Genomic DNA, 14,715 nt, shown 5'->3' with positions numbered 1-14,715 from the left:
CGATGCTGTATTACCCAGAAACCCAGAATGATGTTAATATATGGTGCAAGTTGCAGCTATAATGGCTAAAAAATGACACGAATAAATAAATCAATACGCCGTAAAAATGATAATAATAAATAATTCCAGCTCTTGTATGGTTTTCGTTTGCCGTTAGTCCGAAGATTGCAAAGCAATCCACTCTCACTCTCTCTCTTCTTGGCGTAACGTCCTCACTGGGACAAAGCCTGCTTTTCAGCTTAGTGTTCTATGAGCACTTCCACAGTTATTAACTGAGAGCTTCCTCTGCCAATGACCATTTTGCATGTGTATATCGTGTGGCAGGCACGAAGATACTCTATGCCCAAGGAAGTCAAGGAAATTTCCTTTACGAAAAGATCCTGGACCGACCGGGAATCGAACCCGTCACCCTCAGCATGGTCATGCTGAATACCCGTGCGTTTACCGCCTCGGCTATATGGGCCCTGCAAAGCAATCCAACGTTTCTCAAATCTCATGGTTAAGACTTTTTCATTCGTAATTATTGACTTACCAAACTCACCGCTGAAAATATCAAACTTACGTGAGTTGACACTAAGTATTTAAATGTTAAGTGTTTAGAATCAAATTATAGAACAAGACAAAATCTTGCATACATTAACAAAAAGAATTGACCCTGGTCAATCAATCAATCAAAAACGCACCTCATAACTTATTTTGGTCTTTTTCATCATCAAATACTTTTAAATAGACCACATGGGAATTTCAGATTCATGGAATACGATAAGGATTAACTAATTAATAACACGAAAATAAAGAATAAAAATTTGCAAAGTTTTATGAATCAATATAAAATTTAAAATTCGACGACTAGAGCAAATTCGTATTTTCCTTTATTAATGATCTTATAAACTGCATCCTTTTTTCATTGCTATTGCGAATCATTTTTGGCGATTGGCATATTTCCAAGCAATCCAAATTAAATTCCTCCGATACTTCTCTTAGCGGTTGCACTGGACTCCATACGAAGCCGAGGTTACATCCAAAAGGCGTCGGATTTGTGAACTTTGCGAAGTTAGTGAGCAGCTTAACATAAGTTGTACGTACTTTAATTTCATCGCTTTCCTCTGGAAGTTGTTGTTCGCCAGGTATTCTGTAGAAAAAAAAACAGACCTTCAAGTAGAATGGCATCTTGGCATCTATATCATGTTATACCTAAACATATATGCATAGTCTTCTGAATGGCAGACTCCTTCCACATCATCGAGGCCCGTAAATCTTCTTAAAATATTGAATCGACCTCTGAATGCAAAGTTGTAATGGTAGTGAATAACATTTGGCTGATATTTAGCAATCAGCTCTGCATTCAGGTAAATGCCCCCAGCAAATGTTATATCCGTCATCATTATGCACGATTCATTCACTGTTTTCCATCCGATTTCTCTGTGCCCCAGATAGAAGTTCTTAACTTTGTTTCCAACTGCCACTCGCTTAGCTTCCTTGGAATACCTCATGAATGTCGGCGCCAACCATTCCGGTTTCTGATTCAATTCCTTCAGGCGCCGTTTATTCATCTCGAAAGCAAGCATCCCCTCTGCAGTGGTACATCCCGTCATCAGTGGCATTCGGAACGCATCGAACTCTCTGGTCAGCACTTCGGGTTCTTTGGTAATAATGCTATCGTCGGTTAGAATTTGTTCCACAACTGGTCTGAAAACGAAAAGTTGGAAAAGCCCTTCTTCGTGCTCACTTACGGCCTTGTCCTGGTGCCTAACGATGGAGTGGGCTGATGCTTTGGTGAGAAAGTCTGCAATCGATGAGAATAGTTGTTTGAAAGTGATTGTACATAGGGTGACAATGGGTATTATCGGCAGGTTTGTTCTCTTCGTCATGGGGGGTTTTTGTCAGCCAAATTGCCTGAAACTTGGCCATATAATTCAGCTTAGTTGGGAAGGATTTGAGACCAACTCTGCGTTCAATAGGTTTCAAAAAAACCCCAAAGACGAAGAGAACAAAACGGCCGAGAATAGGTAATTTCCCCTATATGTTACGGTATGTTCTGGCAAGATTCGTCAATGCGGCTACCTTCGGGACTAGAGTGATTTAATAATCTAGGTATTTACCGTTTTTACTCAATACCTGGATTCTTTACCGGATCCCAAAATTTGAGCACATTAATTGTATAAAAAGATTGCACAACACCACCCAAGCTCGTATTGAGTTTCGATTTATTCTGAAATATTTATGCTAGCGCCTGCTCGAAGGCCGCACATCTGGAACCTCCCGTAACATTTTGCAAGCATTTTGCTGGTTTGTCATTCACGTAAATTTGTGGAAAATAATTCTGTGAAGTTACTATGCACTGCCGCGTTGGACAATGGACCAGTTCCATAGGATGTTGGTTTCGTGCTCAGCGCTCAAGCCCACGCTGCGCTCATGAAGTGGGAACCTATTAATGAGGGGACAATAGCCAGATTCAGAACACAACGGGTTCGAAACCTTACTGTTGCGACCCCTCGGTCGGCGCGTCTCCACACAAGTCAAACGAATAAGGGTCAGCTGTGGTAACGTCAACGTGACATGTAGGTAGCCACCGAGCGATCCGCTCGCCGTTGATGAATTGCAGAAAAAATCAAAACAGAAGCTACATGGAATGTGATGTGCAGTGAATGCTAGCCAAATTATTAGAATTCGTTAATCTTATACTGTTATTATTAGCATTAGTAGATCGAAAGTGAACTTATGTACTCGATTGAATAGTGTGCTGGTATGCTTTGAATTCGTGGGCCTCATACCTTAATTTGAACTTAAATCTAGTTTTTTCTCTTAGATAACCTATAATTGAAATAGTACGGTGGTAAATCTAATCACAATTAGTTAATACTAAGTTCTAGAACTACAGAACTACTACGTAAGTTGAACATTATTGAAAATTGAACTCCTAACATACTGAACAAGATCTAATTGGACAGGTGGGCAGATCCCTTTGATGCTCTAGTCGTTGCGTCAGTACTTTAGCGAAAGTGGTCCAGGTAAATCTAATTGGAATGAGCCTAGAGATTTTTTAACTAGTAAGCTAATGAATTACAGAGCTAATTCCCGAATCATAAAAGTGGCCAGAAGGAGAAAAACCAAACCGAAATAAGAAAACTAAACGTGAGTCCCACAACCTTTGTAATTTATGCCTGCCTATTCAATTTTTGCTATGTTACAGGATTTTTTTAATATACCACTGCTATTAAAAACACGGAATTCTTACTTCTGACCGGTTGTCCGACACATTTTAAAAAAAATCGTTTACACGTAACCCTGCATAGCCAGAATGTCTAATCGATCCCATGAACCCGAAGCCACTCCACAAACTCAGGGAATCCAGAGCTCCACGCCTACAGACAAATGCAAGATCTGCCAGAGGGCGGACCAAGGTCGTTTGTGGAAATGCAACATATGTCGTAATTGGAATCACCCCGCCTGCATTGGTATAGAGTCGACTGATGAGAACGATAAATTCGTATGCCCCCAATGCCAGCCGCTAACTGGTGCACTGAAACATACCTTCGTAGCACCTACTGTAGTAGTGCCTTGCAAGCACAACCCCAATTGAATACGTGAATATGTCGTGGTCGCAGATATCTCCAGTCACTACTCTAACGTCGACGACGCCCATGTTCGTGCCGCCTAACACAGTTGTAGACTCACGGACCATAATGCCACGATACTCTATTGCTCCGTCATCCTCGTATCCCTCTGCGTTTCCTCCGACTAATCAGGCCTTCAGAAATACATTCCCGATTCTGTCCAACCTCGCTCAAGCTTTGCCACCGTATCAATTGCCGTCATACCCCGCGGCGATAAACCAACCTTGTTCGAGGTCGCAGTTCATATCACCAGGTGTTATTGCATCCATTGGAGACGCAATGGGAGCACCAACAGTATTGCCTCCGCCAAGCGTTGCAATACAATGCACAAATAACGCTCAACCGGTACACCCATTGACAATAACCCAACCGTACTCGACGACACAGTTTGTCCTACCGGGTACCGCACACCTTGAAGAAGCCATGGTATCCTCTGAACAGCTTTCGTCAAGTCTCCCAAATCAACAACCAGCGATGCACAACCCACCTTCAATATTGCGTGGTGCAATACCATCAGCTGTAATTGTATCTAGTGGGGAACCTATTCCAACAGCCCCGACGATGTTGCCTCCGAGTGATGCGCGGAACAACCAATCCTTAGTTCGAGCGGATGCCAGAAGTCAAGTCTCAAAGGCTACAGGTTCCAGATTATCTACGAGACAGCAACAGAAGCAATTGGAGTTGGAACTGCTCGATGAACAAAGGAAGCTGCAAGAAGAGGAGGAAGCCAACAAGCGTGAATATCTTCGAAAGCGGTACGAACTGTTGCAAGAAATGGCCAGCGAAACATCGTCAACTTCCGGCGTTAGTGTTGTAGAGGACGGGCCGAATGAGAAGGTCAACGCATGGCTGCAAAGTGGAATACCAAATCGCAACATGACGCAAACTTTGGCGACGTCCCAGGTGCAATATTTCGGGCCTACTGGACCAGCATCCGGTGTACCACGGGACGCAACAGGAAACTTAATGGGCAATATAACACGTAGCAGTCAACAAGAGTGTAGGCAGCAATATGCACTGCACGACGATAGCCGAGCTCCAACAAGAAGTATCCGGTTCGCCAACACTGGTGAACCTAATTTTGATCCGGTGCAGCGATCAACACCAAGGCACATATCAACGCGGTCAGAATATGGAAACAATCTGACACACAATCAAGTAGCTGCACGCCAGGCGATCTCGCGAGAGCTTCCCATATTCGACGGTTCACCAGAGGAATGGCCCTTATTCTACTCCACGTTTAACTCAACTACCGAAATGTGCGGGTATACTCAGGAAGAAAATCTGATACGTCTTCAAAAAGGCCTCAAGGGGAAAGCATACGATGCAGTAAAGTGTAGGTTGATGCATCCCGCTAACGTCCCTGGAATTATTGCCACGCTTAAGATGCTGTACGGGAACCCCGAGGTTATTATCCACAACCTTATATCGAAGATAAACGCTGCTCCTGCTCCCAAAGCCGATAAACTCGATACTGTCATTGAATTCGCCTTGACAGTTCAAAACCTATGTGCAACTATTGAAGCATGTGAGCTTCTGGAGTACTCTTACAACGTCGTACTTCTGAGAGAGCTGGTCGACAAACTCCCTTCAGCACTAAAGCTTGACTGGGCAAAGCACCGACGAACTCTACCGACTGTTCATCTTTCCGCGTTTGCTGATTGGCTCTGCGACCTCGCTGAAACTGTGTGTCCAATCGCATCACTTTCTGGTTCACGTAGCGGTAAAAGTGGACAGGCATTTCTAAATGCCCACAGTGCTGAAACTGACGCCTTGTCTACGCCGGACTGTAGCTCTAACACGTCTACCATTTCTACGAAAACGTGTCCAGCATGTAAAGGTGAACCTCGCATGAACCATGGTGAACCAGCATGAACCTCGAAAAGTGTCAGCGTTTCCTAGATTTCGGATACAATGCTAGGTGGACAACGATTAAAGAATCCGGGATATGCCGAAAATGTTTAAAAAAGCATAAGGGGCCGTGCAAACTTCAACAACCCTGTGGGAAAAGTGGCTGCACGTTCAAACACCACCCGTTACTTCACAACAGTCAACGTGATGGGGCAGCGTCCACCCAACACCAGGAGCGAGAAGAGAACAACTCAACGCCAAAAACTCCAGATGAAAGAAACTGCCATGCTCATCACAGCTCCATTACAAGGACGTTGTTCCGTGTCGTTCCAGTTATGTTGGAACCAAATATGTGTGGTTCAATGTCTATGCAGTAAGTATCATTCATTTATTTTCAAATAAGCCAAGAAGAATTAAAATTGAATGAAAGATGACAAAGATATCAACAAATCACTTTTCCATGTTTTACGATAGTGACCCCAAACTTTTGGCCGATGACATGAAAAGTTAATTTACTTAATAACTTTTTTTCTAGATTTTTTAGCTAAGTTCTGTAAAAAGCAGTTGAAAGCTAATAGAAAATGGGTCATATTACCGCTCTCATCTTAAAATTTAGTCGACCCCATTTCCAGCGACACTGTCGTAAGTTTGTATTCATTTTTTAGAAAATTTGGCAACTTTGGGTTAAGTTTACATACAAAATTTTTTGAAAAAGTTTCTTTTAAATCATGTTCAAAGTTTCTTTGACTTATTATCTTTTGAATGAAACCTAGGGTTTTGAAATCGGACACAAATTGGCGGAGATATGGGCCTAAAAAAATGACATGTTTTTGAGGGGGTGATCCCAAACTTTTGAACGGGAGTGTATGTAATAAGCATACGTTAAGAGCGTCTTTTTATGTTTTTATCACGTTGAAATGTTAATTTTGTAATATAAAACTTTTTAATCTTCGCCCAAAATGAAGTTTTTTAGCAAGTTTTCAAAGATTATGTTAGTATAAGGAAAAATCGAATAAACTACATCTTTGCTGATTCTTTTTTATGTGTATTTTTGTTTACTTGACAATTTGCAAGAGTCGCGAATTTCCAGTGAAATACGAAGATGTAAGGAAAATTTAAGCTGCAGTACATGAAAAATGAAATAAAAGCTGGAAATATTGCTATGCAAAAGACCTGGTTTTCTTTATGCTTTTCGTTCTTATATTTGAATGAAAATAAGGCAGCATCCATTTATTACGTAACGCTAGAATCGATATTTTTGCGACCCCCCCCCCCCTCCGTAACGCTTTTTTGTATGGAAATCCAAAAGTTTTTGTATGGGCCGTAACGCTTGGCCATACTCCCTCCCTCCCCCAAGAGCGTTACGTAATTTGTGGACTGCGCCTAATGAGAAAACTTACGAATAATGTTTTCGTTGAAAATTTAAAATAATGACAGTTTTTTGAAAAATAATATCGAATCGAACCTGAGAAGAAATAGCCAGTACACACCTTTTCAAACAACTATAAAATTGTGTTGAAGATAAAAAAATCGATAGAGCTTTTAGAAACTACAGAGTATGAATACAACCTGCAAAAATATGATGCATCGAATGAAGCAAAAGGAACACTTCATATGTGATGAAAATATTTGAACATCCTCAATGTTACCTTGCAGATTAAAATAAAAGAATTGCGAACGCGAATTGAACTCAGGTCCTTTGGGTGTGAATATCACGCCCTAGCAATTTTGCCCATCTTAGCTTGTAGAAGCACAGAGAAGGCGGCATGGGATGGTTTATTTCTAATTTCGGTAAAAGGCGGAGAGGCGGTAATGAGAAGGGTTTTTTAAAGAAATTCTTGCAGGGATTCCTTGAGGAATTTCTAGAGAGTATTCTTAAGATATTCCTTGATTAATTTCTCCAGGAATTATTTTGAATCAATTTCTATGGGTTCCTTCTTAAACTTCAGCAAGAAAAACTTTACACACTCTTCTGGAGATTTGTTTAAAAAGTTATCGAAATTTTTTTGTCGACGGATAACTCCATTGATATCTCCACGGATTCTTTGAGAAATTAATTCAGGAATATTTCCAAAGAATTTCTACGAAAATTCTTCAAGAAATACCTGAAGAATTTATTTCTGGGATCTTTGCAAATGCTTTGAAATGCGTTCCACCAAGGATTTCCCTAAATGTTTCTCCAGGTACTTCTTCTATGATGTAAAAAAAGAAATTCGGGTTAAGTACTGTTCCTTTCAACTCCACTAAGAATTTGCATCCCTTGACAGATACGTATTTCGACCTCAACTGTAAGGTCGTCTTCAGTGTCTCGCACTCGACTCGACTGGACTTGACTGAAGTCGAGTCAAGTACGAGATACCAAAGACGATCTTAAAGTTGAAGTCGAAATACGTATCTGCCAAAGGATGCAATTTCTTAGTGGACTTCAAAGGCACAGTACATAACCCGATTTTCTTTCAACTTACCACTAACTTTACTTTACTTAATAGTTAGTTTTCTTTCAGAATTTTCTGCTTAGATTTCTTTACAAATTCGAATGTGAAGACATGTTTATCTCCAGAGATTTCATCAAGATTTCAAAATTTAGAAGTTCCTTCATGGAGAATACCTGAAAAAAATAAAAATTCTGAAATTCTTCAAGTAGGGTATTGCTTCCCTTCCTATTAAGCATGTGGTTCCCATTTTCATCCTACGAAAAACAAAGGATTGAAGCGCTGTTTGTTTTGTTTCTTATTTTTGTATTTTTTGTTAGAAGTGAGTATGCATGAAAACAAAAAGAACGGCATCAATCGGTGCCGTATTCGTTTGTTTTCGAATAGGATGAATATGGGAGCGTGAGATTACTGATGGCACACATACCCTAAATTATTCACAAATCCTAAAGGAATTTGTTTGGAAACTCTTCCCATGGATCTCCAAGATTGTTTGAGAAATTCGTTCAGTGGTTCCTGCAGAAACTCCTTCATGTTTTTTTAGAAAAAAATAAAAAAAAATCTTGATAGACTTCTGGAGCAACTCTATCAATGCAAGAATCCTTGAGAAATTTCTGCTGTGATTCCTGGAAAATCCATGGAAGAATTTCTAAAGAAATCTCTTAAAAAATGCAGACATTGCAGACAAAGGTACTTGTGGATTTTTTTTAAAGAAATCCTTCATTGAGTTTCTAAAGATTTCCTGGAAGATTTTCTGAAATAATCCTTGGAAGAACTGCTGGAGGTACTTCTGAAGGCATCGAAAAAAAACTCGTGCAGTTTATGAAGAGATTTCTTTGAAGAATATTTTAGAGAACCAATAAAGAAAAAAAAGAGATTTTTCAATGAATCTTAGAGAAACCAACACGAACTGAAGAACCCTCTACAAATATACTTTGAAACACGTCTAAAAAATATTTGAATTAAGCTTATTAGTAGTTGCAGAAGATTCTCCCAACAATTGTTGCAGAACTAATTGTTGAGAAAATCTTTTGAAAAAAAAATCCCTGAAGAAAGGTCTGAACAAATCCAAAGCAATAATGCCTAAAGGAATACTTTGAGGAACTATTGGATAAACTCCTGGAGGAACTTTACAGAAAAATCTTTCGAGAATTTCTAGAGGAATTACCAAAAAAATCCCGAGAAAATTTCGGAAAAATGGAGTAATCCTTTAAGTAGAAATTCAAGCAAAAATTTCTGGAATGGTTCTTGAAGATTATTTTTTGTAATCTCTCTATTTTTGTGTATCTAACTTATGCTAGTTCTTCATACAAACTGAAAGTTTCTAAATTTCTGATACAATCTCTGAATGTTTGTTAAAGAAAAATATCTCCTGGAATTGCATTTTCCAACATACGTGAGAAGAAATTCATGGAGAAATTCATTGATAAATTTTCGGAGAAATGCTATAGAAAAATTCCTGAAAAAAAATTGGAGGAATTTCCCCAAAAATATTTAAAAAAATATATTAAGAAATACAAGCATAGCTTATGTAGCCATCCCTGAAGGAATTTTCTCTTTAATCCTTTAAAGAATCCCATGAGGATTTTCGAAAAGAATTTCTGCGGAAACCCGTGAACCAGTTTCAGGATATTTTCCAGGAAAGTCCCAGGGAAAATTCTTGGAAGATCCCTGGAGAAATTTTCACAGAAATCCGGCGACGTAAAAGTTCAGAATTATTAAGAACAGACATATTTATTTTACTATTCAAAACCATAACGTTCCGCTATTAACACCGTTTAGTGAAAACTTACTACAAATAGAAATGTTCGTGCAAAATTCGGGACCCAAACATGTTGTTTACATGTTGAACCCACAGATTTCTAACGGGGTCTGACAGGATTTACGGAAACTTGGTGTTTTTTTGGCTTTCAGTCACAGTTTCTAAATACAGACAAATACAGATTTTCTAAAATACTGATACAGATTTTTGGAAAAATCGTCTGGCATCCCTGGTAGTAAGTAAGTATAAAACAATATAATATATATGTCATGGATAAGCTATATAGCTTTTTACCAGTTAGTGATGTGCAAATTGCAGTTATGTATCAATGAAACAACGTAGCTCTTCTTGCAAGCCAAATTGAAAAAAATGTATATGTAAATAATCGCTTGGTGAAGCCGATATATTTTGATATTTCTCATGTTTCCAGTTGTTGGAGAATGAATGTACTTTTGATGCACACTTTCTGCCCTTCTATTAGACCTGCCAGCATTAGATTAGTCTAAATCCAAACTTCAATGATTGCCCCGCAATGTTCTTACATCGCTCAAAAAGTCAGCTCCAAGAATCCAACTTCAATGGATGCAGGACAGTTTACCAATTACGGTAGGCGTAATAGCGGTGGTGGCGCCTTACAAGTAATCCTACTGTATAAGTTATGAATAATAATAATTGCTTAAATTAATTAGAACAAATAAGGATGACAATATGAAGCTCTACTCAAAACACCAACACTAAATAGATGAATGATACATTGAAATGACACATCAAAGCTTAGAACGAACATTCGTTATCAGTTTTTTGACTCACCCAAAATGTCATGATCGTTAGTGGCTTTGCACCCCAAAGCACGTGCCAACTTTCTAGCATTGTTTTCAGGATCAGTTTGAATCATGGCCTTTGAACAGGTATCGCCGCTCTGACATATCACACGATGAAAGTATTTCCTATGTAGAATGCAAATAATTTACCAAATGTTCGAAAACATATGTAGTGAGATAGCACATTCAGTGGTATTACCTTGAATTGGGTGAAAGATAGTGCAAGTAAGCTGACCATGCACCTGCACTCTGCCCGAACAGAGTTACGTTATCAGTATCACCTCCGAACCGTGCAATATTTTGATTTACCCAACGAAGGGCAAGCAGCTAGAGAGACGATTGTCAAGCTATGTTAATGAGAGGTACGAAGGACAGCACTTTCACCTACTTGATCTTTCAATCCCGCGTTTCCGCTAATGCCAGCGCTTGGTAAGCATAGAAATCCCAAAGGCCCCAATCGGTAGTACACTGTTACCACAATCACTCCTTGTTCAACCAAATAGCACGGATCCACTAAGCACGCATTAGCAGTTCCCATCCGGAAGCCTCCCCCATGGATATACACCATCACAGGATACGGTTTGGATGTTTTAGTCGGAAGGCTTGGTGTGAAAACGTTCAGGTACAGAACGTCTTCCGTGCCGAGGATCGGCCATCCAAAACATGCGAAATCTTGAGTGCAAAGTCCTTTGTCCAAACAGCAATTCAGAGGAGATCGCTCAAATTTTTCCAGTGGAACCGGTGCTCTGAATCTCAGGTTGCCCACAGGTGGTTTGCCATACGGAACTCCCTTGAAGCAGTGATAACTTTCTCCGTTCGGTAGTTTAGAGGTGACACCTAGTATGGTTCCTTGTTTCAGCTCGACGGCCGGTCGCTCGAGCCATGGCCAAACACTCTGCACCAAAGTTTGTATCTTATATAAGGTGAAATAAATCGCAAGTTTGCACAATTGCTTTACAGCATCGAACGTTACAGACATTGCTATTCTGGTTCCACTGACGAGACTGTAATGAAAAGCTCCTTTAGCTGCGTTGCGTCCCTGCTTACCTATTCGCTGCGCTACGGAAAAAAAAGTAATGAACTGTGTTCAACAGGTTAACCACGATAATCGAGTGCAATAGAAACTGTAACTAGGGGAACGGAACCCATCTTAAGATAAGTGCTCTTATTTTCATCCTGTCTGAAAAGAAGCAAGTAAGGGCTATTTGTTTTGTTTTTGTTACGGGTGAGCCATGCATGATAACAAAAATAACGGGGAAATAGGATAAATAGGATGAACATAGGGCCATATGATGGAGAAGGGTACGCATACCCTACTCCACTAGATGCGATGCGTAACATGCAAATGACACAATGTTCGTTCATACTTGTTCTATGTGTACTCACTATTTATCGATGCACTTCCCTTTAGCATAGCTAAAGATTAAGCTGCATATTATCACAAATCTTATCATTACCGTCTGACCGATAAAAACTCTGTATCAATAATACCATTTCAGTTACTTTTTTATCACCTCATTATCAATCAACGAATCAAACGCAGGAGTAAATTACCGTAGAATGTCTCAGGATTTTTTTTACTGTTAAAATTTGGTTTTATTTGTCATTTCAGAGTTTTACAATATTACTTAATTTGTTATTCTAAGTTCAGCTGAAATAGTAGTTTAATCACATCTATTCTTACGTCACAATGATTGCAAAATCCAACACTTGTGTATTACAGCCAAAATAAGATATTGAGAAGCCCTTCATAAAAAGTAAAATTAAAATACCTACCTGATCAGATTAAAATAGCACAACCATATCAACTTATACATTTAAGTAGGTTGTTAAAAAAAACATGGTAGGAATAAGCAAGAAATAAAAAAACTATCAAAGCTATTACAAACCTAATAATTTCAACACAAAGTGCATTATTGTAATTCATCCTTAAAACGCTCCTGTAATCTCCTGAGAACCATAGAACACCTCTGGAAAGCCCCTGAAACCTCATTCAACCCCCTTAAACACTCCTGTAACCCCACAAAACTTCCTGGAAGGCCCCTAAAACTCCCTAAAGCACTTCCGAAACCCTCAGATATCTCTAGAACACCCATGGAACGCCCCTTTATCAGATATGCAATTTAGCGACCTTTGTACTTTTCAGTGGTTTGAAAATGCTAAATGTTGTCAGCCGTCTTGTGAAGGTTAGTGACCACTTTCGATTTTTTTTTTCTTGCCGCATACTGTATTGTACAGGAGATTCTTTCAATTATTGTAACTGTGGAGTTACTTCGACGTTTCAGGGAGATTCAGAGGCGTTTCAGGGGCTCCCAAAGGTTTTCAGGGCGGTTACTCACGGTGTTATGATATTTACAGGGGATACTCAAAATAACTGGGACAGGTAAAATTTTCACTTTTCAAAAAATGTTCAACTCGCTGTAACTTTTTGAAAAGGGCATCAAATATTCTCAAATTTTTACTGTAAGTTCATCAACTAGTTGTGTATCAGTGGTTAAAATTTGGAAAAGATCGGGCTATTCTTCACGAAGATATAAAGATTCTAGAAAAGGGTATAGTTATTCGGTAGCAAACTTTGAGCTTTTATATCTCCGGATTCAATGAACTGATTGCAATGAAATTTTGACCATTCATGACTTATATGATGAACTCTTAAAAACGTTTAACTTAACTTTAAATTTTTAACAAGAGAAAAAGTTATAACGATTTCATTCATTTCACGATTTTTTAGTAAATTCATCAATTTCTAATATGCATCCCATTATTTTCTCAATTTATTAGCGGCTATGTTGTAACTTTCCTTCAAAACACATTTATATATAAGTCATTTAGAGGGAAATTAATTGAACTATAATTTGCATCTTGAATTTTGAAACGATGTTGAAGTTTTGGATAATTTGGTGTTTTATTAGAAAAATAATCTAATCGTTATAATTTTCTTCCGTGTTAAGAATTTTAAGTTAAGTCAAAGGTTTTTCATAGCTCATTATACAAGTCATGAATGGTCAAAATTTCATTGCATTCGGTTCATTGAATCCGGAGATATAACAGCTCAAAGTTGGGTATCGGATAAATTTACCTTTTTCTAGAATCTTTATAACTCCGTGGACAATGGTCCGATCTTCTCCAAAATTGGACTACTGATACACAACTAGTTGATGAACTTACAGTAAAAAATTGAGAATAATTGATGCACTTTTCGAAAAGTTACAGCGAGTTAACCAAATAGGATGCACAACAAACCTCACTAAAACATGACCCGTGCTTTTCGTTGAACTAGCTAAGTTAAAACTCTCAAATGAAAATAGTATAAAAAAAAACTTCGAAGTTTGCTAAAAATATAATAAAAATCATTTTCCCTAAAAAAATAGCTCTCTGGCACTCTATTTCATCATAATGTACCAGTTACGACTAATGCCATAAAAAATACATGCAAATACTGCAAATCAGATCCAAAATATATACAAAAAATGTTTTCATAACTGCACGCGTACCAGGAACCTCAATATTATCGAACTTGCATGAACCTAAAATCTTTTTTCATTGGGTTTCAGCTTATAGTCTAACCTTCCAGAAAAGCCTTTGTTCAAAATATTCTATCGGTGAAAATTGAAATAAATCAAGTTTGAAGATTTTCTATCAAATGAGGTATATTCAGAGCACGATTTTGTTGATCATCCCGAACTGCAAACAACAAGGCATCGTGCGGGACCTGTCAAATACCCGATGGTCTCTTCTTAGTTTTATAAACATTATATTCACTTGTAATTTCTCCGGTATCTGTGTTTTATTTTCAGCCCAAGGGGGTCTGCCGTGGTTAATTAATTCATTTTTATATTTTGTGGGCTTCGTGGTCATGCGGTTAGTGGAGTTAAACGTTTTAATGTATATGTAGTAAGTCATGGAGTGACTCTAAAGAAACTTTTCGTGAAACGAAAAATTCATAACTAGCTTCTGTGTGTTGTCTGTTATATGGTGGTTATATGGTGGTATTCAGTCTGTTCAGCGTCTGGCAGACCCAGAATCCCAATGTTAAATACTTGGCGATGTTAGCACCACAGTATGTGGAAACCCCATCTTGGGAATTTATATTGTGTGTAACACCTTGATTCTATTTCGCACCATGATCATATATTACACCATCATTGTAGTGACCTAAGCCATCCCCCCACCCCCTAGGCAAGATCCCCGCACACGCTAGTCCAAGGACTTCCTCCGCCGAAAATGTGTAG

The 14,715-nt window shown here is 38.8% G+C and overlaps 1 protein-coding gene across 1 annotated transcript; it reads right to left on the bottom strand.

The window, feature by feature from the left end:
• Positions 1-849: 849 nt before the first annotated feature.
• Positions 850-11,613, bottom strand: LOC109411161 (esterase B1). The gene is made up of 5 exons (XM_019684640.3): positions 10,872-11,613; positions 10,683-10,810; positions 10,473-10,609; positions 1,195-1,786; positions 850-1,132 (listed from the first exon to the last, which is right to left on the bottom strand). Exons 1-5 carry the CDS (start codon positions 11,460-11,462, stop codon positions 850-852), a joined length of 1,731 nt encoding a protein of 576 aa, XP_019540185.3. The 5' UTR covers positions 11,463-11,613.
• Positions 11,614-14,715: the final 3,102 nt, after the last annotated feature.

Source organism: Aedes albopictus, chromosome 2, assembly GCF_035046485.1.
Source record: "Aedes albopictus strain Foshan chromosome 2, AalbF5, whole genome shotgun sequence".
Classification (NCBI taxonomy): Eukaryota; Metazoa; Arthropoda; class Insecta; order Diptera; family Culicidae; genus Aedes; species Aedes albopictus.
This window is presented reverse-complemented; position numbering and strand designations above follow the sequence as displayed.